This window comes from Megalobrama amblycephala, linkage group LG3 (genome assembly GCF_018812025.1).
Source record: "Megalobrama amblycephala isolate DHTTF-2021 linkage group LG3, ASM1881202v1, whole genome shotgun sequence".
Taxonomy (NCBI): Eukaryota; Metazoa; Chordata; class Actinopteri; order Cypriniformes; family Xenocyprididae; genus Megalobrama; species Megalobrama amblycephala.
This window is the reverse complement of record NC_063046.1, coordinates 17,777,594-17,799,918: the sequence shown is the minus strand read 5'-3', so window position 1 is coordinate 17,799,918 and position 22,325 is coordinate 17,777,594. Positions and strand designations below refer to the sequence as shown.

At 37.5% G+C, this 22,325-nt stretch overlaps 1 protein-coding gene across 1 annotated transcript; it reads right to left on the bottom strand.

Moving 5' to 3' along the window:
• Positions 1-232: 232 nt before the first annotated feature.
• On the bottom strand, positions 233-22,258 carry strc1 (stereocilin 1). Its single transcript, XM_048184367.1, has 28 exons — positions 21,055-22,258; positions 20,015-20,713; positions 19,907-19,931; positions 17,460-19,539; positions 16,007-16,069; positions 15,707-15,817; positions 15,445-15,599; positions 14,684-14,870; positions 13,254-13,369; positions 12,973-13,102; positions 12,706-12,888; positions 11,001-11,039; positions 9,652-9,828; positions 9,402-9,542; positions 6,341-6,402; positions 6,088-6,223; positions 5,746-5,834; positions 5,515-5,650; positions 5,090-5,286; positions 4,894-4,984; positions 4,587-4,749; positions 4,240-4,415; positions 3,850-4,005; positions 2,960-3,102; positions 2,701-2,849; positions 2,323-2,420; positions 986-1,136; positions 233-863 (listed from the first exon to the last, which is right to left on the bottom strand). The coding sequence occupies exons 1-28, from the start codon at positions 21,101-21,103 to the stop codon at positions 760-762; spliced, it is 6,006 nt and encodes a 2,001-aa protein (XP_048040324.1). The 5' UTR covers positions 21,104-22,258; the 3' UTR covers positions 233-759.
• Between the last annotated feature and the right edge of the window lie 67 nt (positions 22,259-22,325).

Below are 22,325 nucleotides of genomic sequence, written 5' to 3'. Positions count from 1 at the left end.
AGGCTTGATAAAAATGCTTATTTTAGAAGAAAATTTCAGACGGCACTTAGAGGCTTTTGCATCTGAAGTCTTCATATATTGTATTATGTTTATTATTATTATAGGTAATAATGATTATTGATTATGTTGTATAAATATAGTTTATAAGTCCCCTTATGTCTCTGGAAATATTATATTTTTAAGGATACATGCACTGATTTATGCACAACAATACAAAATGAAAATGCAGTCATTAGGTGGCATAATATATTATGACCAATAGGTATATTTACATAAGTAGTCCAAGCAAATACATGAGTACTTCACAATCAAGTTAAGTTAATATGACCCCTTCTGATATTTTTCCAGCATTACATTGTATGAAGTATGTTAAAGCAGTTAAAAAAGTAAATAAATATTAATAAAAACAAGACAAAAAGTAGAATATAAAGCATAAGTCAAACCAAATACAGATCTAGAATGATAAATTAATCTCCAAGTAAGCAATTATTCAAAAACAATCAAACAAAATCACATTATCACGAATGACCAACTATTATAAAGTGCTGAAAGACGTTACTCTTCTCATACTTTTTTCCAATTTCATGGAACCCATTTTAAATTACATTCAGCATTTTAAAAGTGCTGAAAATATATATATATATTATATATATATATATATTTTTTTTTTTTAAAGTCTTAAAGTTATATCATATTGCACATGTTTGGAAAGAAGAGTTCAACTGAGTATAGCAGCAATTCAGCAGCGACAGACCAAACTCATCCCAGAGGGTTAGCAGGAGAAAGCAACAGCAGCATTATCAGGATGCTGGTGGAGAGGTAGAGAAAAGGACAGGGGTGCACTGCAACTCCCAGGGACAAGTCTGAAAAGATATACAAATACAACTGTGAGACATTTAACATTTGAGAGTGACTACTCTCAAAAATATTTAATTAATTTGGAATAAAAGAGTTTTTCCTTCTTTCACAATAGGAGTGAAAGTACCTCTGATATCAATAGGTTTGTCCTCTGCGGGGTTGAGCACCATGGACAGGGCTGTCTGCTGTACTAGAGATAGAGCGTTGCGCTGGGGGTTAGTTACAGCAATGGCCTGATCATATGTGAACATACTAATCTGTGCCTGGTTAAACACTACCTGTGAAGAGAGAAAGTAGAAACACCAGGTAAGAATGATTCTAAAATGACTTCAAAATACTTTTAGTCTTAAAAATAGAGGACATCATAAGAGAATATTTGCCCCCTCAAGCAGATTATCCTCCCTCCTCAGTGAATGAATGTGAAAATAAATTTTAATTATGAAATATAATAGACTAAAAAAAAAAAAAAAAAAAATCACAATTGTGCCATGTGCATTGGCTTTCTAGAATTAATATTAGGTAACTATAGCAAAATTTTAGATAAGGATAGTACATTGCATATGTGACGCATAACCTAGGTTACACTGAATTTCCAGCGCTACGACTAAAGCAGCTAAAGCTATGATGCTACATTTCCCCATGCTTAGAGGGCCCTGATAGCACAAGTGCATCTCTGCAACGTCTATTTGATGTGCGTGTTTACATCTGAAAGATGTATTTTTTTACAGTGTTTGCTCCTCTGCAATACGTCTATAGGACGTTTCCTGTCAGATGTCAAATAGACGTTGAAAATAGAAAATGTCTTTAAGATGTTTATGATTTAGAATGTATGTAAAAGACGTCTATCAGATGTTTGTAAACAGCAGATGCTTTCCAGATGAAGTGATCTTTAACAGACATCTTGCAGACATATGTGCGCTATCTGTGGCTAGATAATTGGTCATAGTTAGTTGATTATTTCACTGTATTTTTACTGTTTGTCACTGGTTGCAGTTTTATTAGGCTGTTCTTAAAATTGTGCACCTGTTAAATGGACCGAAATGAGTGAGTATTTCATTTATTTATGTCTCTTCACTACATAATTATATTTGGTGGTGGTGGTGGTCTTATGGTAACCACATGGTAAACCTGCTGAAATTGTGTATCTAACATATTTAAGTATTTATAGATGGTGGTCTTAAATGTGTTTATATCATTGATATCGATGCTGTAATATTATTTAATGCTCTGCCATCTGTAAGTTGCTCATTAGCTTTCAGTTTCATAGTTGTAGTAACAACAGGTTTGTTTACGCCCTACAAATACGTAAATGTGGCACTGTGTATGTCATCACCCCCTTTCATTTCTTCAGACGTCCTCTCATCTGTGCTTCGCTGGAGCAGACTCAGTCCCATTAACAGTTATAAACACAATCAAATATGCATTATATGCTTCAGGGTGAGGCAAGAGAAAAGAAATACTAACTGCAAATTTGCCCGCTGGGATGAGAGAGATGGCAAGAGGGGAGAGTCCTTCTATTTGTTCCCTCACCAAAGCAGACATGGCTATATCAGGCAGCCCCGCTACAGAAATGAGGAAAGTGCACAAAAACACTATGTATAACCAAAAAACAGCAACTCTGAACTAAAAAGAGCAAATAAGGCACAATGTTCTTTATGCTATTGGTGATAATAAACAATTCACTAAGATTAACTATATCTGTTAATCTATTAATAGACACTTTTTTCCAAAGCTACTCCCTAGCATTCCCCTGGAGCAACCTTGGGTAAAGTGCTTTGCCTCAATGGTGATATATGTGGGAATCAAAACACAAACTTTCTGATTACAAGCTCTGAGCTGTACCTGCAATCGCTCCAATCTCAATAAAGACCTCTGATCCCCAGGAGCTGACCGGTCCAAATGCCAAGTTATGACTGAGCAGTCCTATCAATCTCTGCAGCTGCTCCTCAGAACAGGACAAACGCAAACGGCCCAGCCACAAAACTGCCTTACTAAAATGAGAAAACAACACATTTCCACATTTCACATTCAGCACAAGAGAAAAAAAATTAATTGTATGAACCATACAAACAACATATTAGAGTTTATTAGGTAATTAAACCTGAATTCCACTGGATTCAAGCTGCGCATGACTGATGCATCAATCCCACACACAATGTGCCCCAAAGCCACAAAAGTGCTGGAGTCTAACTGGCCAGGAGTCTTTCTGGTTGAGTTCAGCACCGTAGAGAATAATGTTTTCAACTGCAATTGCAAAACAGAGGACAATCACATATACTAGAAAAGTTTGGTGTCAGTAACAGTAAGTTTTTTTTTTTTCTTTTTAAGAATTTAATACTTTTATTTAGCAAGGGGACATTAAATTGATCAAAAGTGACAGTAAAGACTTTTACATTGTTACAAAAAAACTTCTATTTCAAATAAATGCTGTTCTTTTGAACTTTACATTCCTGAAAAAAAAAAAAAAATCACAGTTTAATATTAAATATTAAAATATTAAAATATTAAGCAGTCTCTTTTCAATATTGATTATAATAAGAAATGTTTTTGGGCACCAGACCAACATATTAGAATTATTTCTGAAAGATCATGTGACACTGAAGACTATAGTATGACTATAGTAATGATGCTGAAAATTCAGTGTTGCCACCACAGGAATAAATAACATTTTTAAATATTTTTAAATAGAAAATAATTCTTTTAAATTGTAATAATATCTCACAATATTTCTCTTTTACTACTGTATTTAAAAAAAAAAAAAAGATGCAGCCTTGGTGAGCATAAGGGACTTTCATCAAAAACATTAAAAAAATCTTACCCACCCTAAAAGTTGGGTGAATGGTATAGTGTACATTAATAGACAAAGGAATGAATAACAGCAGGCTTCTCAAAGTCAATCATCATATTTACACTAATTAGTAGTTGTGTCTTACAAATGGCAACTGTACCAGCCATCATAGCTCACTTGCAACGTTTTCATCAACATTTTACCTGTCTGCTGGTCCACGTGTTGAGAGTCCCCATAGCTGAAATTGACTGAATGTCAGACAGTCTAAGAGAGGCCAATTCGTCAAGTGAGAGCTGAGTGGCAATGCGACCCAACTGAGAGATCACAGAAGAGTTAAAAGAGGAAGGCATCCCATATACCTAAAAAACAAAAACAAAAAAACACAGCCACTTATATAATACTGTAGGTGTGCAAAATGTATTGAATATCACCAAAATTTAATCGGGATTTCCACCAAGTGGAAAGTAGAAATTGAAAACGAGGATATGTCTAATGATTTGAATCATCAAACGGTCTCTCAACTCTAATCAATGTAAAACACTTGTGTCAAATGTCATTTTGAAGCATAGAAATTGATGGAGCAAATCAGGCACCTCCTTGGTCTTCGTAAGGAGCACTGATAGCTGGTACGGACTGAAAAATGGATCCTGGCCAATGAGCTCCAAGCACCTCCGAAAAACAGCTGGTGGCATGTTTCTAAGGCTATCAATAGTCCAGGCAGCAGGTTGTGTCACATGTAGGTTCTCACAAGAGGGTATCAGTCCAGGAACTAAGACACAGAAAGAGGAAGAGAGATGAAATGAACAGGGTTAAGTGGTAAAAAGTGTGAGATGACAAGCCATATTCCTGTATTATATCCCTTCACACGCTGTTATTTATTTAAAGTGAACAGAATGATTTAAACAGATGATATTCTGTCAAGGCAGAAGATTGTACTTACAAGTGGCGAGTCCCGCTCTGAGGAAGCCGAGGAAGAACTGAAGCACAAACTGCTGCTTGTCAAACAGCTCGGAGGGTTTCTGACACAGAGAACCAAGCTCTCCACTCTCCCACTGCTGCTGACTCAGGAACAGCCTCTCAATGCGCTCTAAGTTCATCAAACCCTGAAGACACATGTAAAAAGGTCAAAACACAGACTTGCAGTGATCGAAAAAACTTGGTCAGTTGGTCATGACTCATGAGGTACAGTACATCTATTCAGATGATATGTAGCTGTGTCAGACACAAAAAAATATCTGGTCACTTACAAAGGGGATGAGTTTAATACTCTCATTCGGAAGGAAAAACAAAAAGCGGTCCACTTGGTTCAGTGTCTCTGATGTCCATTTTGTTACAGGGCTTTGTGGAAAAAAACAGTTACAGTTCATTTTTATGAGGCATGTAATATTTCTGGGTTTGATGTCATTTTAAGATCTCAGTGATTGAAGTTTTAACTGTCCTTACCCAAATGTCCCCGGTTCCACTAGCATTCTCGCCACCAGGGCTCTTTTACTGACATTGTAGCAGAATCCTTGTAGGAACTCCAGACTATCAACAAAGAAGCTCCTATCCAAATTCCAAAACATTTCATCTGCCACAAATGTAGCCATGACACCAAGCGAACGAAACTCCTCTTCAGTGTACAGGCCAGAGTGCATATTCTGATGAGAAAACCAAAGAAATAGTGGTTGCTTACAGATTAAAAGAGACTACAAACTGGCATTAAAGGTCTTTATAAAAGTGCAGGTCACGCAATAAATTAAACTGGTAAAAAAAAAAAAAAAAAAAAAAAAAATCCGTAGTTGTTAACCCTATCAAAATCATTAACTGGGATGGTCCCAACAAAAAATATATTCATGACCTCTAGACCATAAAACGAGGGTCTTTACCAGTCTTTGAACCACCTTGTCCACCAGGACAGCTTGTTTGTTGCTAGGAAGCAGCAGGAAGAAATGTGGATCCTGTACTATCATTTTCCTCAGGGAATCCATCTTATCTGGAGGAAATTTCTTAATGGTGCTCAGCCTTTAGACAATGACATTAAATTTAACATGTGAAGACATGATTATATACACATGTACAGTGTAAATCCATTTTAACTGAGTTGAATTTTGACTCACGGAAGTGACAGAGCAATCTGAGAGCCCAAATCTCCAAGTAACTCTGGGAAGAAGTCAAACTGATACAGATCCTCAATTATACACTTTATCTATAGTACAGAAAGGAAAAAGAAACTTTTGTAAAGAGAGTGCATGAGTTTCGTAGTATACAGTTTGTGCAATGCTAGATCCAATATTCAGGATTCAAGGCATCTCTACTCAATTTACAGGCAGGCCTACACTAAATTTTATAGATTCAGTGAACAGATTTAGTAAGGACTTGATGAAATAAAGAAAAAAACAAATAATAAACAAAATAATAACTATTAGGTCTTGAATTTGAATGTAGGTTTACTAGCATACCAGTGAAGGGTGAAGTGGCACAGGCAGCTCTTTCAGAAATGTCAGAATGTCACGTATAGGAGATAGAGATGCCAGGTTTTGGAACAATCTTGTAAGGTCTGTGCAATCCATTCCCGTAGCCATTGTCCCCAGAGACCTGTCATGTCAGAGAGAGAGACATGATTACTTAATTTAACTCTGAACTTAAACAAGCATTCAGTACTTTACTGAGCAGTGCCATGATTGACACATAAATACATAAAGGCCAACTTACACAAATTCCTGTTGTGAGAGGCTTGGGTGGGAGAGGACAGCCTCTTTAAAGAGAACTTTAGCCTGTTGAATGAAAAAATATATATCTATATAATTATGTTACTGGAACAATCATGGGTTTAAGATGTTAATAAAGCCTAAATTGTAGACACAAATGAAAGACATCATTGTAAATCGTTTGGAAATATAAAGGCTGTTTTGAATGCTTTATATTTAGGTGCTAGTGTAAGCTTGAATTGCTTTGATGGTAGGAAAATGACTTATTAAGAACGTTACCTATAGGTCAGAGGGCAAATTACTGTAACTTGTTCAATATTTATACATACAGTGGGTACGGAAAATATTCAGACCCCCTTAAATTTTTCACTCTTTGTTATATTGCAGCCATTTGCTAAAATCATTTAAGTTCATTTTTTTCCCCATCAATGTACACACAGCACCCCATATTGACAGAAAAACACAGAATTGTTGACATTTTTGCTGATTTATTAAAGAAAAACTGAAATATCACATGGTCCTAAGTATTCAGACCCTTTGCTGTGACACTCATATATTTAACTCAGGTGCTGTCCATTTCTTCTGATCATCCTTGAGATGGTTCTACACCTTCATTTGAGTCCAGCTGTGTTTGATTATACTGATTGGACTTGATTAGGAAAGCCACACACCTGTCTATATAAGACCTTACAGCTCACAGTGCATGTCAGAGCAAATGAGAATCATGAGGTCAAAGGAACTGCCTGAAGAGCTCAGAGACAGAATTGTGGCAAGGCACAGATCTGGCCAAGGTTACAAAAACATTTCTGCTGCACTTAAGGTTCCTAAGAGCACAGTGGCCTCCATAATCCTTAAATGGAAGACCTTTGGGACGACCATAACCCTTCCTAGAGCTGGCCGTCCAGCCAAACTGAGCTATCGGGGGAGAAGAGCCTTGGTGAGAGAGGTAAAGAAGAATCCAAAGATCACTGTGGCTGAGCTCCAGAGATGCAGTCGGGAGATGGGAGAAAGTTGTAGAAAGTCAACCATCACTGCAGCCCTCCACCAGTCGGGGCTTTATAGCAGAGTGTCCCGACGGAAGCCTCTCCTCAGTGCAAGACACATGAAAGCCCACATGGAGTTTGCCAAGATGGTGAGAAATAAGATTCTCTGGTCTGATGAGACAAGATAGAACTTTTTGGCCTTAATTCTAAGCGGTATGTGTGGAGAAAACCAGGCACTGCTCATCACCTGTCCAATACAGTCCCAACAGTGAAGCATGGTGGTGGCAGCATCATGCTGTGGGGGTGTTTTTCAGCTGCAGGGACAGGACGACTGGTTGCAATCGAGGGAAAGATGAATGCGGCCAAGTACAGGGATATCCTGGATGAAAACCTTCTCCAGAGTGCTCAGGACCTCAGACTGGGCCGAAGGTTTACCTTCCAACAAGACAATGACCCTAAGCACACAGCTAAAATAACGAAGGAGTGGCTTCACAACAACTCCGTGACTGTTCTTGAATGGCCCAGCCAGAGCCCTGACTTAAACCCAATTGAGCATCTCTGGAGAGACCTAAAAATGGCTGTCCACCAACGTTTACCATCCAACCTGACAGAACTGGAGAGGATCTGCAAGGAGGAATGGCAGAGGATCCCCAAATCCAGGTGTGAAAAACTTGTTGCATCTTTCCCAAAAAGACACTGGCTATATTAGATCAAAAGGGTGCTTCTACTAAATACTGAGTATTTCTGAATACTTAGGACCATGTGATATTTCAGTTTTTCTTTTCTAATAAATCTGCAAAAATGTCAACAATTCTGTGTTTTTCTGTCAATATGGGGTGCTGTGTGTACATTAACGAGGAAAAAAATGAACTTAAATGATTTTAGCAAATGGCTGCTATATAACAAAGAGTGAAAAATTTAAGGGGGTCTGAATACTTTCCGTACCCACTGTACATTAACAGTGTAATCAGTTACAAGGCGGATTACAAACACTTTCATGCTTAATGTCCTGGAAAAAGGGACTAACAGTACTACAGGAACTCAAGTTGGTTTCCATTTTATTTTCAGCTATGTGAACATGGCATGCCAACAGAAGATACTGTGTCTATTGTGCTAAATCAGACACAACAAAGAAGCTTATGCTCCATTATTAATAATTAAACCAGTAATTAGACACTGTAGTATTGTACTGATCTCTGTGGTAATAGAGTATCATGACGAAAAACACATTTGTTAAGTTCAAGCACACCTTTAGTCAGAACAACTTGATCGGAAAAATATATGTTGCCACTCAGATCTGAACAACATTTGTAGTTCCTGAAGGAAATACCACTACTTGAAAGGCAGCAAATGATTAGTGTTAAAAGTTTTACATAAGGTTATGTTTTAGGTTTTAATTCTGCGCTAATGAAATTAGATTTAGTTGCAGATTTAATTAGTTGCATTAGAGACATCATCTTGTTAACTTTCGGCTGTGCACAAGAATCAAAACAAGAACACTACATTGGCTTTACATTTGATTCATTAGAGTCCTGAAAAAAAAAATATATATACCATGGTTTCCGCAAAAATATTAAGCAGCACAACTGTTTTCACCATTGATTATAATAAGAAATGTTTCTTGAGCTCCAAATCAGCATATTAGAATGATTTCTGAAGGATCATGTGACACTGTAAACTGGAGTAATGATGCTGAAAATTCAAAACTTCATTTTAAAATCTAATCCAATAGAAAACAGTGAATTTAAATTGTAATAATATTTCACTGTATTTAAAACAAATGCAGCCTTGGTGAGCATAAGATGTTATTTCAAAAGCATAACAAATTATACACAAGGAAGAAAAGACAAATCACAATTCAATGTGCAAATAAATATAAAGAAAAAGACAGCAGGCAAATATTACAATGATATCATTACTGTCATCACTGCCACAGTCAATGGGACATTGTCAAACTTAATAATATACAATTTAAAATAAAGCACAAATTTAAAATGTATTAAAAGAATATAAAAACCTTGCAAGTTGCCTTGCAAATACTGTAATTGTAGTTGATAAACAAAGTGTGTGTGACTAACATACCTGCTGTGTGTTCCAGAGGCGAGTGCTTACAGCAGTGTCTCTGACCAGAAGGAGAGGGACTTGGGGAATCACACTGAGGAGTGGAGTGCTAGAGAGCAATGGTTTGACTTTATCCATCCACTGGGACACAGAACTAGGACCCTGAAAGAAGGCGGCAGAGAAATTCACAACATTTGTATTGCTACAATAAATGCTGAGATGTCTGTGTTCAGAAGCCTAAAGAAAATATCTGGTAGAGTGAGTCTCTTACCCAGAGTCTGCAGATGATGGCGTTGACCTGAGGGGGGGTGAGCCCAGGTGTCTGAAGGCTCATGCCAGGTAATGCTTCCAGCAGAACATCAGACGGTAAAGTCCATAGAGTCTCCACCTTTACTCCACTCACAAGAGAACCCAGCATAGACAAATGGCCAGAGCCAGGCAGAGCCAACTGAGAGGAAGCACAAACATCCCACAGATAATATTTCTATAGTACACAATATTAAGTACTGTTGAGAATTTAACATAAACTGGGGTCTGAGGATCCCAGAGGACTGCAAATTTAAGAGGGAAAACAAGTTTTTATAAAATGTATTTTAAGGGCTGACAAAATGACACATTAATGCAATATGCATAGTAATTATTAATTTACATTCACCAAATTTGACATTCCGCTTATTCTGCTTTCTAAAGACTACTAAGAAATCATGAGATTAATTGCGATTATTTTATTGTATTGACAGTACTATTTTTTTTAAATCTACATTTTTTAAAAAAAAGAAATAAGATTTCAGATATGCTGTTAACTTAATAAGAAGTATACATTTTCCAGACAATATTTTAACAATTTACAATAATCATTTTATTTAAAAACATGTTTATCACACGTAATATTTTTCTCACACAGAATAAATGTTTTTTTTTAAATAAGTACCCTACCATTCAAGTTTGGGGACAATACAATTTTTTCAAATACCTACTGTAATTAGCAGAATACCTTTACCTTTATATTTTAGAAATGGGGTCCCTCGGAAAGAGATCAACACCACTGGGGGGTCGTTGTCAACAAAAAGCTTGAAAATCCTTTACATAACCAATGTAACCATCTTTATGATAAATGAACTGACATGCCATAAGCAAGCAGTATATATTTCAAAAACAGTTACTTCCTTTAGGTGTCTCAGTGACGTCACACATCTGAAAGACACTCACTAGTGACACCCTATCTGACCTACATCACAATGTTCCCTTAAACCTTAGACACAAAATACAAAGGGCCGCTTGATAACTTCCTTGTGCCTGGTGTAATCCCATACCTTGAGGATCTGCCAAATCACATGGATCATATAAGTATAAATGTTACATGCACTTTCAAACACAAAGTAAATTGTAAAGAGTAACTGATGGGTCAGTGTAAGTGCATGTGAGGCCAATGCAATTGTCCTCAAAACACCCCAGAGTTGATTATGCTGGGTTGTGGGCCAGCTGGCTAAGGAAAAGTGCTGACATCTCAAATGCAGACACACACATGAATGTTCACAGGGGCTAAGAAATTGGCCATCTTCTCAAAAAACATCAGAGCAAGCACAGCTTTTCTCAACCTCACAGCAAAGATTTACTTACACTCAGATTGGCTGAGATCTTGTCGATGATAACACCAGCCTTTATGAAAAAATAAACAATACTCTGATTAATAGGCAGTGAATAAAGCAGTGCATTATGAAGCAATAAAACAACAAGATGAAGAACAAATATTCTGATAAAGCCTCTTATATTAATTCGTAGTTATACTTTTATTTAACTAAAAGACATTTATTGACTTATACAAGGACATTCTCCATTTCAACCTATAGTAAAGACTCTCTATGGACATCTGCAGCTTTCTTTTTTTTTTTTCATTGTGCTACCATCCTCTGCCTTCCTTATGTCTTGGGTGCACATTGAGATGCAGAATTTGGTCATGCAGAAATGATTAAAGCAGTTGAGCAGTGACACAGTCCTCTACCTATATCAGATACCATGGCTCCTCTGACAGCAGTCTTCCATCTGTTGCAAAGCCCTCGAAACTAAACCCACACTGCCTATTTGTGACCTTTGACCTCTACTCAATTTTAACATCCACTAGGGTATACTCGGTGTCCAAAATGAACACAACCATTGCAAAATGCAAGTAAAAATTGCATTAGGCAAGCAAATAAAACTAAGCTTCAGGTCAGCTGGCTCATATAGCTTTATTAGGAACTGCAACATTACATGGGGTAGATGAAGTTGTAAGAATGATAGTCTGACTAGTCTTGCCAATGTGACATGAAAGATACAAATAAAAATGTGTGACAATGTTGAACATTTTTCATACCACACTACCAAAATCAAAATTTGAGGAAGAAGATTTTGTGATAGTTCATTTTGTGTATGATACATAACATATTCATTTATTATTTGCTTCCATGTCTTTTTTATTGTATTTTTTATTTCTTTGAACCTTTTCATAGCATACCCATTTATAACCATAAACCATATTTTAATCATGTCATAAATAAATAAATAATTAAATATGGTTATTTATTTTTATGAAAACACTTTATGAAATGTGCTAAATAAATTGCCTTGCCTATGACTGACACAGTTACCTTGTCTGTGCTGTTTGTCATAAATATGCAAGGAAAAAAAACAGCTCAATATTCCCATTGTAATAGGGTCAAATATATATTCTTAATAAATGCAAAATATAGTTCTATAGCTGGTGAGAAATATTGATGGCCTACATTTTTATTTGCCATAGACAGGTGGTGCAAAAAGTTAATTTTGGACCCCGGGTGTGCTATATCTAATACTTAGAACGATAACTATAAAAATAAAGATAACTATAACAATAACTATATCTGCATCCACACCAACATACAATATAGTTCTGTTTATTCTAAATGCTTGTGGCAGTTTTGTTGTCTGCTGTCTTTAAAGCAGGCTGGATTCTGATTGGCTTTGTTTTTATCATTCATCAGCTGGAAATAATCAATCTGAATGTGATTCCAACATATTGTTTCTCTATGCATTTATCGTTATAGTTGTGGTGTGAACTCTGCTATTCTTGTATATTTAGAATGGTTTTTATAGATCTTTATCATTATAGTTGTGGTGTGAACTTTGCTATTGTTTTATATTTAGAACGATTTATCTTTATAGTTATTGTCCTTGGTGTGATTGGGCCTTACAACTTACGATATATATTAAGATGTTGTAAGCTAAATATGTTTTCAGATAGTTACTGGTTTTATTTATTTAAGCATGTAATACTGTAAGTGATTTAACATTTTCAGTTAGTGTGTACCTGTGCTGGGGTGAAAGGCACAGAGGCGAGGGTGCTAAGGGCAGGCATGAGCTGGGATGAGGTGAGCTGCTGCAGGACACTGGATCCCAGTAGGGGCAGAAAAGAGGCAAGCTGAGAGACTCTCTGAGGAGTGAGACTGGAGGGAGACTGCAGCTCAGATGCATTCAAGACCAAACTGGATATCTGGACACAAAAGGAAAAATAACCAAAAACACCAGAAGACAATGATAAATAATGAGAGAACTGATCTGGACCATGTTCACTAACCATATTGCTAGGAAAACTAAATCCCTGGATTGCACATGTTCTAATGTTGTCCTGGATCACTGAAAAGGCTTCTGTTCCTGCATATGCCATCAGCTCGCTGGGGTGAGCCAGACAGGACAGATTACCTAACCTGGGGTGTGAGAGGAAACAAAAATTGTGTCATGATGCTTAATGTCTTTATCTTTTTTGCAATTCCATGAGCCAAATCTGAAAAGAAAAAAAAAATACAAGAAATCATATTGTTTTAATTTTAATGGAGTAAAACAACATATTTAGCTAACCTCCTGAACTGGTCTACAGTGAGATTACTGAAGGCTCCAGTGAGACTCTGAGCAATGAACTGCTGCTTGAGGAGACCCAGTGTGTTATTCTTTAAGACATCCAAACCATCCAGCAGCTAAGAAAACAAAACACAGACCATGAGGACAAGAGTATGTCATAAGTCATAATTTAAGACTTGATATATTTACTTTAAGTCATTTGGTCAAAATGGTCATTTTAAGCTTAGACAATACGTTTCGTATTAAGTTTTGTATTATTCTGTATTAAATCTATTTGTGAATTATGAAATGCCCCGTTTGTCCTAAATGGAAAGCAGTTAAAGGTGCCCTAGAATTTAAAATTGAATTTACCTTGGCATAGTTAAATAATTAAAGTTCAGTACATGGAAATGGCATACAGTGAGTCTCAAACACCATTGTTTCCTCCTTCTGTAAATTTGATTTGTGCAAAAGACCACTGAAAAACAGGCGAATCTCAACTTAACACCGACTGTGACGCAACAGTCGGGATCATTAATATGTACGCCCCCAATATTTGCATATGCCAGCCCATGTTCAAGGCATTAGACAAGCCAGTATTAACATCTGGAGCTGCACAGCCGAATCAACAGACATTATGCAGGTATTGTGAAGCAAGGACAATAGCGAAAATGGCAGCTGGAGTGAAAATAACTGACATGATCCATGATATCACAATATTTTTAGTGATATTTGTAAATTGTCTTTCTAAATGTTTCGTTAGCATGTTGCTAATCTGTTAAATGTGGTTAAAGTTACCATTGTTTCTTACTGTATTCACGGAGACCAGAGCCATGTATAATTCATAAATGCATCTTCATTCTTTATAAATCTCTCCAACAGTGTGTAACATTAGCTTTAGCCCTGTTAGCCGCAGCATACTATTAAACTCATTCAGAATCAAATGTAAACATCCAAATAAATACCATATTTACGTGATCTGATATGCTACATCACAAACACTTTGTTAAGATCCATTAGCTGTGTCATACTAGCTGTGTGAACTTTGTTTATGCAATGTATTATAGAGTTGCGGGTTGCACAAGCATTTAAAGGGGACACGCACAGAATCGGTGCATTTTTAATTATGCCCCAAAATAGGCAGTTATAATAAAAAAATCTATGGGGTATTTTGAGCTAAAACTTCACAGACACATCTTGTGAAATAGGGTTCTAGGGCACCTTTAATATATGGAAGTGTTAGCACCACAGTCTTATTCAATGTCCACTACACAGTTCTACACATTCTTAATTTATGCGTCTCCATGTTTATCTATTGAAAACAGACTACGAGGGCATGTCTGTTACAATGAACCAGTGGCAAGCATTGGCATTTTACCCAACAGAGCTGTCTGAGGGTTAACCGGAGCCAGATGGGTTCAGGTATCTTAGCAAGGTGTTGGGGCTGTTACCTGAGCAGGTGAGAGGTTCTGGAAGCTCTGGAAGGGCAGATAGGTGATCAGGTTACCAGTGTCTCTGATAAAGGATAAGCCGCCAGCTGTCACATTAAGCAAGCTCATAGATTGACTGAACCATCGACCAAACGCTTGCCGCTGCTCCAGGGAAAGGTTTTTGATGCTGAAGTTAATGATGCTTAACCTGGAGAAAAGTAGGGGAGCGGAGATGTTTTAAACAATTTAAATTATGTTTAAAACCCAAAATGTTGTGCAGTGCTGTTAACTATTGTTAACTAAAACTAAAACTAGCATTTCCATTAACTGAAATAAATAAAATATAAATATTAGATGAAAAACCTATACTTAAAAAACAAGAAATGTCACCTTGGAAAATAACTGACATAAATAAGTTAAAGTTAAAGTAAAAAAAAATTAAAACTAGGAAAAAAAAAAAAAATTGAAAACTTAAAATATAAATGAATTCAAAATGTTAATAAATAATATAATAGTATATAAATAATATGAAAATAACACAGATATTCTGGTAGTTAGAAATACAAAAATTATATTAATTATATTAACATATTTAATTGACATTAATTATAATATCAATTATCCCATTAGGAATTTACTCAGAATTCCCTTTTTAAAAAGTTTGCAAACCAAACAGCCAATAATCATCATAAAATATACAATAACAAAAATAAAATAACAAAGTGGATCAAACGATTATTCTTTTAAAGCTCTTTAAACAGGTACGTATGTGTGTCACTCACGCGTGGATATTGTTTTGTAGCGGAGGCATTGACATGATGTCTGAAGGTGTAGCCAGAGCCAACAAAAGGCCCATTTCAGGGAACAGGCTAATATCCTTAGGCAGGTGTATTTGGAAAAGCACGGACACCATGGTGTGCAGGTAATCATCTGTTAGCTTCAAAAGAGGAAAGACTCTAAATTATATCAACGCATGCAACTTTATAGTTTTTACCCTCTTGGTTTTATTTAATATACAGTGATGCAGTGTTGGGGAAGGTTTACCTGCAGAGTTGCATAGTTCCTATTATAGTACTGCAGAATCTCCCTTACAATCATGATGTCTGCTGCACTAAGCACTGATCTCAGATGAGATAGAGGAATTCGAAAATACTCCTGTAAACCAAAAATGAGAACTGTAATTCAAGCTGTTACTTTCATAATGATTTCAGCAATCAAAACCAGATATTTTGTACAAATAGTAATGCGGATGGAAAAAGCAAAACATGAAATTGGCTCTGACACTTTTAAGTGTTATTTTTGCAGTACAAAACAAAAACATGCAAATAAAGATTTCCATCCAACCTTGATCAGAAAAAAGTTAGTGGGCCCATCTCTTCCTATTGGCATCAGACTGATCAGAACTTTCTGAAAAACACACATGCAAAGATTCAAATATAAACACAGTATCTTAAGCATATTGTTATGTAAAATGAAAAGGACAATGATGTCTCAATACAGATGGAAACAACAACATAGATTATGTATTTGTATCACAGTACCAATGTAGAGACAAATCAAATAACTTGGAGTTAATATTACATGGTAAGGACGAGATTTAAATTATCCGGTGTCACAGCTAACACCTTATACTCATGTTGATGAGCTAGATCATGGGTCAATTACAAAATAGTGGCGAGTCCGGTAAGGGATATGCTTAATTAATAATCAGAACTAGAAGAACTTCCAGAACTAGTTCACAGTGTTGTTTTTTGGGAAACACTGGTCTAATGAAAAGGGCCCTCGCACCCGGGGCTACCTCCACCCACTGGCTTAATAAAAACAGTGAATAGTGGGTGACATGCATGCAAGTGATTATATAGGAGAAATATAGCAAAGTCATTTTGACGTGCCACACTTCCTGCTGCCAACAGGTGCCGCTTTGACTATTACTGAATATTGCCATGTAGATGTCTTTAGGCCAGGACTATTATCAAATGTGAAGTTTGGAGCAGATCGGACATTGTATGCCTGAGTTACAACAGCTTCCTGTTTCGTGGCGTTAATCACATACTTTAGCACTTAGCCAAGTGTTGCATGATTTAACATGTTTCTAGCATGTTTGGTACTGGTATGTATGGCATATACAAATGTGTTTCTGGGAGTGAATTACAGTTTAAAGCATGCCATTTCCTGTTGCCAGCACGTAGCGCTACGACTAACTGAATATTGGCATGTAGATTTCTTTATGCCAAGACCCTCATCACACATGTGAAGTTTGAGGCAGGTCAGACAATGTATGCTTGAGTTACAACAGTTTCCTCTTTCATGGTGAAACATCAGAATTTTTCAGGCCGCCACGAACACACCGTTCAAAGAAAACTCAAGATCTTTGGAAATTAACATCACTAAGGCCTTAAGATTAGACTGACCATATATGATGTTGATCTGGTTAAATCTCTATGAGGAGTTAATCACAGTGTAAAACATGACATTTCCTTTTACCCACAGGTGGTGCTTTGACTGTAACTGAATATTGGCATGTGGATGTCTTCAGGTCAGGACTCTTATCAAACATGTGAAGTTTGGGGCAGTGAAACTCAATAAAGATTTTTGCAATTTAACGTCGCAAAAGGCCTTTAGATTAGACTGATGCGTGTGCAAAGTTTCATGAGTTTTCAAGCATGTTTAGGCCCTCAAAAATGTGATTCATTTCGGAGAAGAAGAATTGACTGAGCAATTACAATAGGGTCCTCACACCACTGGTGCTTGGGCCCTAATGATATGCCCTGTTCTGCCATTGAATAATAATACTAACCCCAAAGCACTGCAAAAGCACACGCTTGTTGTCAAAGTTGTTCTCATTGTCCAGGTAGACGATAATTGACTCCAGCACACTAAGCCGAATATTCTCCGTCACCCCCAGAGAGGTTATCTGGCTTTCTTCTAGTGCCAACAACAGGACAACCCCCAGGCTGGTGGCCTGATGGACCACTGATGTCACCTGTGTAGTCATGAGATTCTCCAAGCGAGGTTGGAGAATCTTTATCCCACATCGCAACAGCATCCGAAGGCCCTGGATTTGACTGCCGCCTGGTTGGCAGACAGTGCTGAAGTCTCCGCTGCAGGTCCAGTTTAGCCTCTTAGCTAACTCCCTAGTTAGACATGGCTGGAGAGTTGTGGTGTTGCTAACATTTACACTTTCATTAGGGGGAGCTGTGTAGGTGGCACAGAGAGTGCCAACCCAGAGGCTGGAGGCCTCCTGAGTGATGTGGCTGAGCATGAAAGAGTCATCACAGATAAAGGAGATAAAGTTGGCCTGATCATAGTCCCAGCAGAGAGCGAGGAGAGCAGGATCCGGGAGCGTCAAAGCCCAACTGGAGTACTGACACTGCTCAGCCGGGCGGAAACCCATCAGGCTCCCTCCATTCCCAGCTCCACCACCTGGGCCAGACGCAGTCAGGTTTGAGCATTGCTCCAATAACCAGGTGTTGTCTAAATTAGCCAGCAAATTCCGGAGAACTGTAACGTTGGCACATACATTCCGAGTGAAGTTTTCAGCATCAAGATCGGCGCAGAGAGCAAGGTCACTCATGTCTACAATAATAGGCTGGCTCCAATCCGAATAGACACAAACCTGTGCCAACAAGTCCGTGGTGTTATTATTAGAGCACTCTCTAATCAGCCATTGGTTGTCGAGATGAAGAGACAACTTCTCATACAAGGGCAAGTTGCAGCAGACGTTCTGACGGAAGCCTATCTGGTCGTACTGCCAGCACAGAGCGACCACAGTCGGATCCACAGACGTGTTAGTCCATGTGTTATAGTTACACCAGACTTCAGTGTTCAGCGGTGGTGGGCTCGTAGGGGGATTGCGGATAGAGTAAGTGCAATATTGCTCTACCCAAGCATTCACACTGTTAAGCACAAGCGCAGAGACAAACGTGTGGTTAACACACACCTCATTAATGAATCGAGTCTCATCATTTTGGATACATAGAGATAACTGATCAGTGGTGACTGCTCTTACGTTCTTCCATTCTGAGTATTTGCAAGACTGAGCCACAAGGGCGTTTATGTCGATTTGTGGAGGAGGTTCGGAGCAATTGGGCTTCAGCCAGTTGTTCGTTTCACTGGAGAACACAACCATAAAGAAGTCCATACTGTCACACATTAGACCCTCAAATCTGTCCTTGTCATTATCCCAGCAGAATGTCACTATTGATGGGTCAATGGTTTCAGCAGTCCACATGTTATATGAACAATACAGGTCCACAATGTATGTGTCTGACGTGTTTGAGCAGAATTCCCAGACCCAGTCATTACTGGGATTTTTGACCAGCTCTAGCATAACTTCAACATTGTTACACACAGCAAGGATGAACGCTGCACGATCATTTTCACTGCACATTGTGACCAGAGCCGGGTCCACAGCAGCACCGACAGTCCAATTCCGGTAGTCGCAGAGGAGTTTGCTGAGGCTAAGGGTGGACCTCGCAATACGACTTGATTTTGCAGTGGCAGGATCACTGCAGGGCTCCATGAGAGGTAAGATGACGTTCTGGATCATGTGACACGTGTTCATCCAGACCTTTGTCACTTCGGTTTGAGAGAGCGTGCTGAGCGCTTGACACATCTGGTAAAGGATGTACGATTCCTGAGATTTTGCTTCTAAAATTGCTGCACAAAGGGTTTTGTTGAGTTGGGTTAAGTTTTGTTGTTCACAGGAGAGACTGGTTGTGGGGATGTCCACTAAGGGTGTGCCGGTACGACCGAACTGGATGCTACTTGTGGCTTGGCATTCAGGACTTGGGAAACTGCAAGGAGGAGATTCAGGAGCCAAAAACATATCCAGAAGTGACTGTCCAAAAGACCAGCTCACATTATGATTCATGCCCCTGAATACAGAAAACAAGACATAGAATGAGTTGAGAAATTGTTTCTTATTTTAGAAAAAGATTAATGATGCATCATTAGGTAATTTATTTTAGTGTCCTTGTTACATATGTTACATGTACTTACTGTAATAATAACAACAGTAAATTTAGCTTTTTTGATTTCACGCAACCAACCCTAAACCAAACTCTATTGTAAGTACATATTGTTTATATTACTCAGAACTGAAATGTATGATTACACTTTATATCATTATAATGTAATGTAATATTCTTATTTAAATGTGTAAGAGGAATATGTGTTTCCAGTGACATGAAATGCAGAAGAACCAGCACACTGCTATTTCTGCTTCCAGATGATATCACATACCACATGATAAGCTGTTTGAGGTCACCTGTGTATAAAAGACAGAAGACGACTTATTGCACTGAAAAATGTAGTCCAACATATGAGAACCAAACTGAACCTATGACGCACCTTGTTGACACTTCTCTCTCTGGTCAAGGGTAGGGATTGCAATGCCAAACTGTAATCCGAGTTTTAGAAAATCCATTGGAGTTTGAAGCGCACTCAATATGAATTCAGACATGAATGACATTACAGGTGGAATGGTCATGTCCATAAATCTATTCCATAAGGCTAAAAGGTTGTCTGAGAGCAGATAAAGTGGGAGGTCTGAGGACAAAACATTTGTCAACATCTCCTGAAAAGAGTTTAACTGAGCCATGGTGGAGTCTGCCATTCGTAAATTAGATGTTGACATGCAGGCTTGAGCTTTAACAGAGGAGACCACCGAAAGTATCTGTTCATTTAATGCAGATGAAACAGTACTGGTTAAATCTGCTTGCCATCCACAGTGCTGTCTGTCTGCCAGAACACAAACTAAAGCCTGAGGGAGAGTTTCAATGAAACTGTTAATCAGCATTGGCTGGTATATAGTGAATAAACTGTTGAATATTGTGAAGTAAGTGTCTAGATTAGTGCTGTCAATTGCGATTCTTTCACGGGGTGCTGTCATTGTGCTCGTGCTCTTTTCTTCTCTTGACATGGATCTGATGTTCTCTATCAGCACTTTCATGTTCCTCTCAAATTCATCCTCACTCCTGGAGCTCATCTCGCTCTGTCTGATGACGGTTTTGGGTATTGAGGGTTTTCTGGAGTCACCACATGCAATCCCTTTGAAGAAGAAGCAAAAATGGTCACACTACCTTAGTGTTTATGCATTTACTAAAATACCAGGTAATCCATAAATTATTAGTGAAGCATGTTAAAATTACACATTACTTTTGTTTCTATTTAAATTATATGTAATAGCATGCCAATTTGAAATGTCTATATTGAAAACGTTGGTTTTAATATATTATATTCTGCCTGAAAAATTACAAAACAAAAGTTCACCTTAAACATTCAGAGCTGTCAGGCATTTTTAAATTTTATAAGTGCTGAAAAGAAAGAAAAAAAAAATAAAAGGAAAGGAAAATGGAAAACATAAGACAAGACAGGAAAAATACTCTTACCTAAAATGATGCTAAGTATGAGCAACATTAAACTTCCTCCGTGGTGCATTTTTACTGAGAAATATCCAGATGTCCCTGCGGCTGGTTTTTAATTGAACAAAAGCATGGCCCCTGCCGGGTGAGACTTAATTTCCATTAATTACTATATCGTCAAAAACCTAACACAAGAGACTGTGCAATACTTGTTCTGTAATGTAGCCACTCTGTGATTCCTGGACTTCGTCTCTGTTCTATCACGGCTGCCGTGTCACTGCAACTCAATCCTGCATCAATCGCCTAATTAAACAACAGCAGAAAATAGGTGCGAAACACACGGAACGGATTTGGGAGTGGAGACACAGCCGAAAGTGCTGAAATATTAACATGTCGTGTTGACTGTCAGCATCCCGGTCACAGTAAAGTAACCCCGAGCAGTGACACGGGTAGAAACAAACGTAAGCACAGGTGGGTGGGTATAAGGTGAGGTAACACGACCGCGCGAGTTTACAACAGTTTACTTTAAATGTGAATCATATAAAACTGCTAAAATTGACAAAAAGTTAACGGTTTTGTGTGCAGTAGTGAATACAGTATCCAAAAAAAAAAAAAAAGCGAAAAGTGTGTTTGGGAGCAAACCTTTCAAAATTGGTTCATGTAACCGTTAGCCCATAACAGTTCTAATAAATAAATTGTCTCACTTTATCTGAAACCACTGAAGGTAAATGTAAACTTTTCGTAACTCATTTAAAACAGGAACAAACACCATTTGTGATCAATTTACATTCCCCGTTGTAGCTTAATGTGTAAGTAGACCATTTCGTTTGATCATCATCATTAATATTAACGATTACATTTGATTGATTCCTGATATTTAAACAGCAACCCATCAACACGTTTGGTGAAACCACCATATTAAAATCTGGTAACTATTGTTTCCGTAATAAAGGATCAATCAAACATTTTTTTTAAAGTTTAGACTTAAGGGTTTCCACACCTTTTGATCGTTGTGTACTCACAAAAAATCAAGCTGGTAACATATTGGAAAGCAGAATAGTCTAGAACCAAAAAGAAAATAAACTTTTGTGACTTCAGGATTGTATTTATTTCCCCCCATGACTGGTACTGGCCTGAAATTCACAATGTTCTGCTTCCATGATTGCAGGAACCCTGAAACTTCTTATATATATATATATATATATATATATATATATATATATATATATATATATATATATATATATATATATATATATATATATATATATAAAGCTTAAAGGCCAGATCAATTTAGA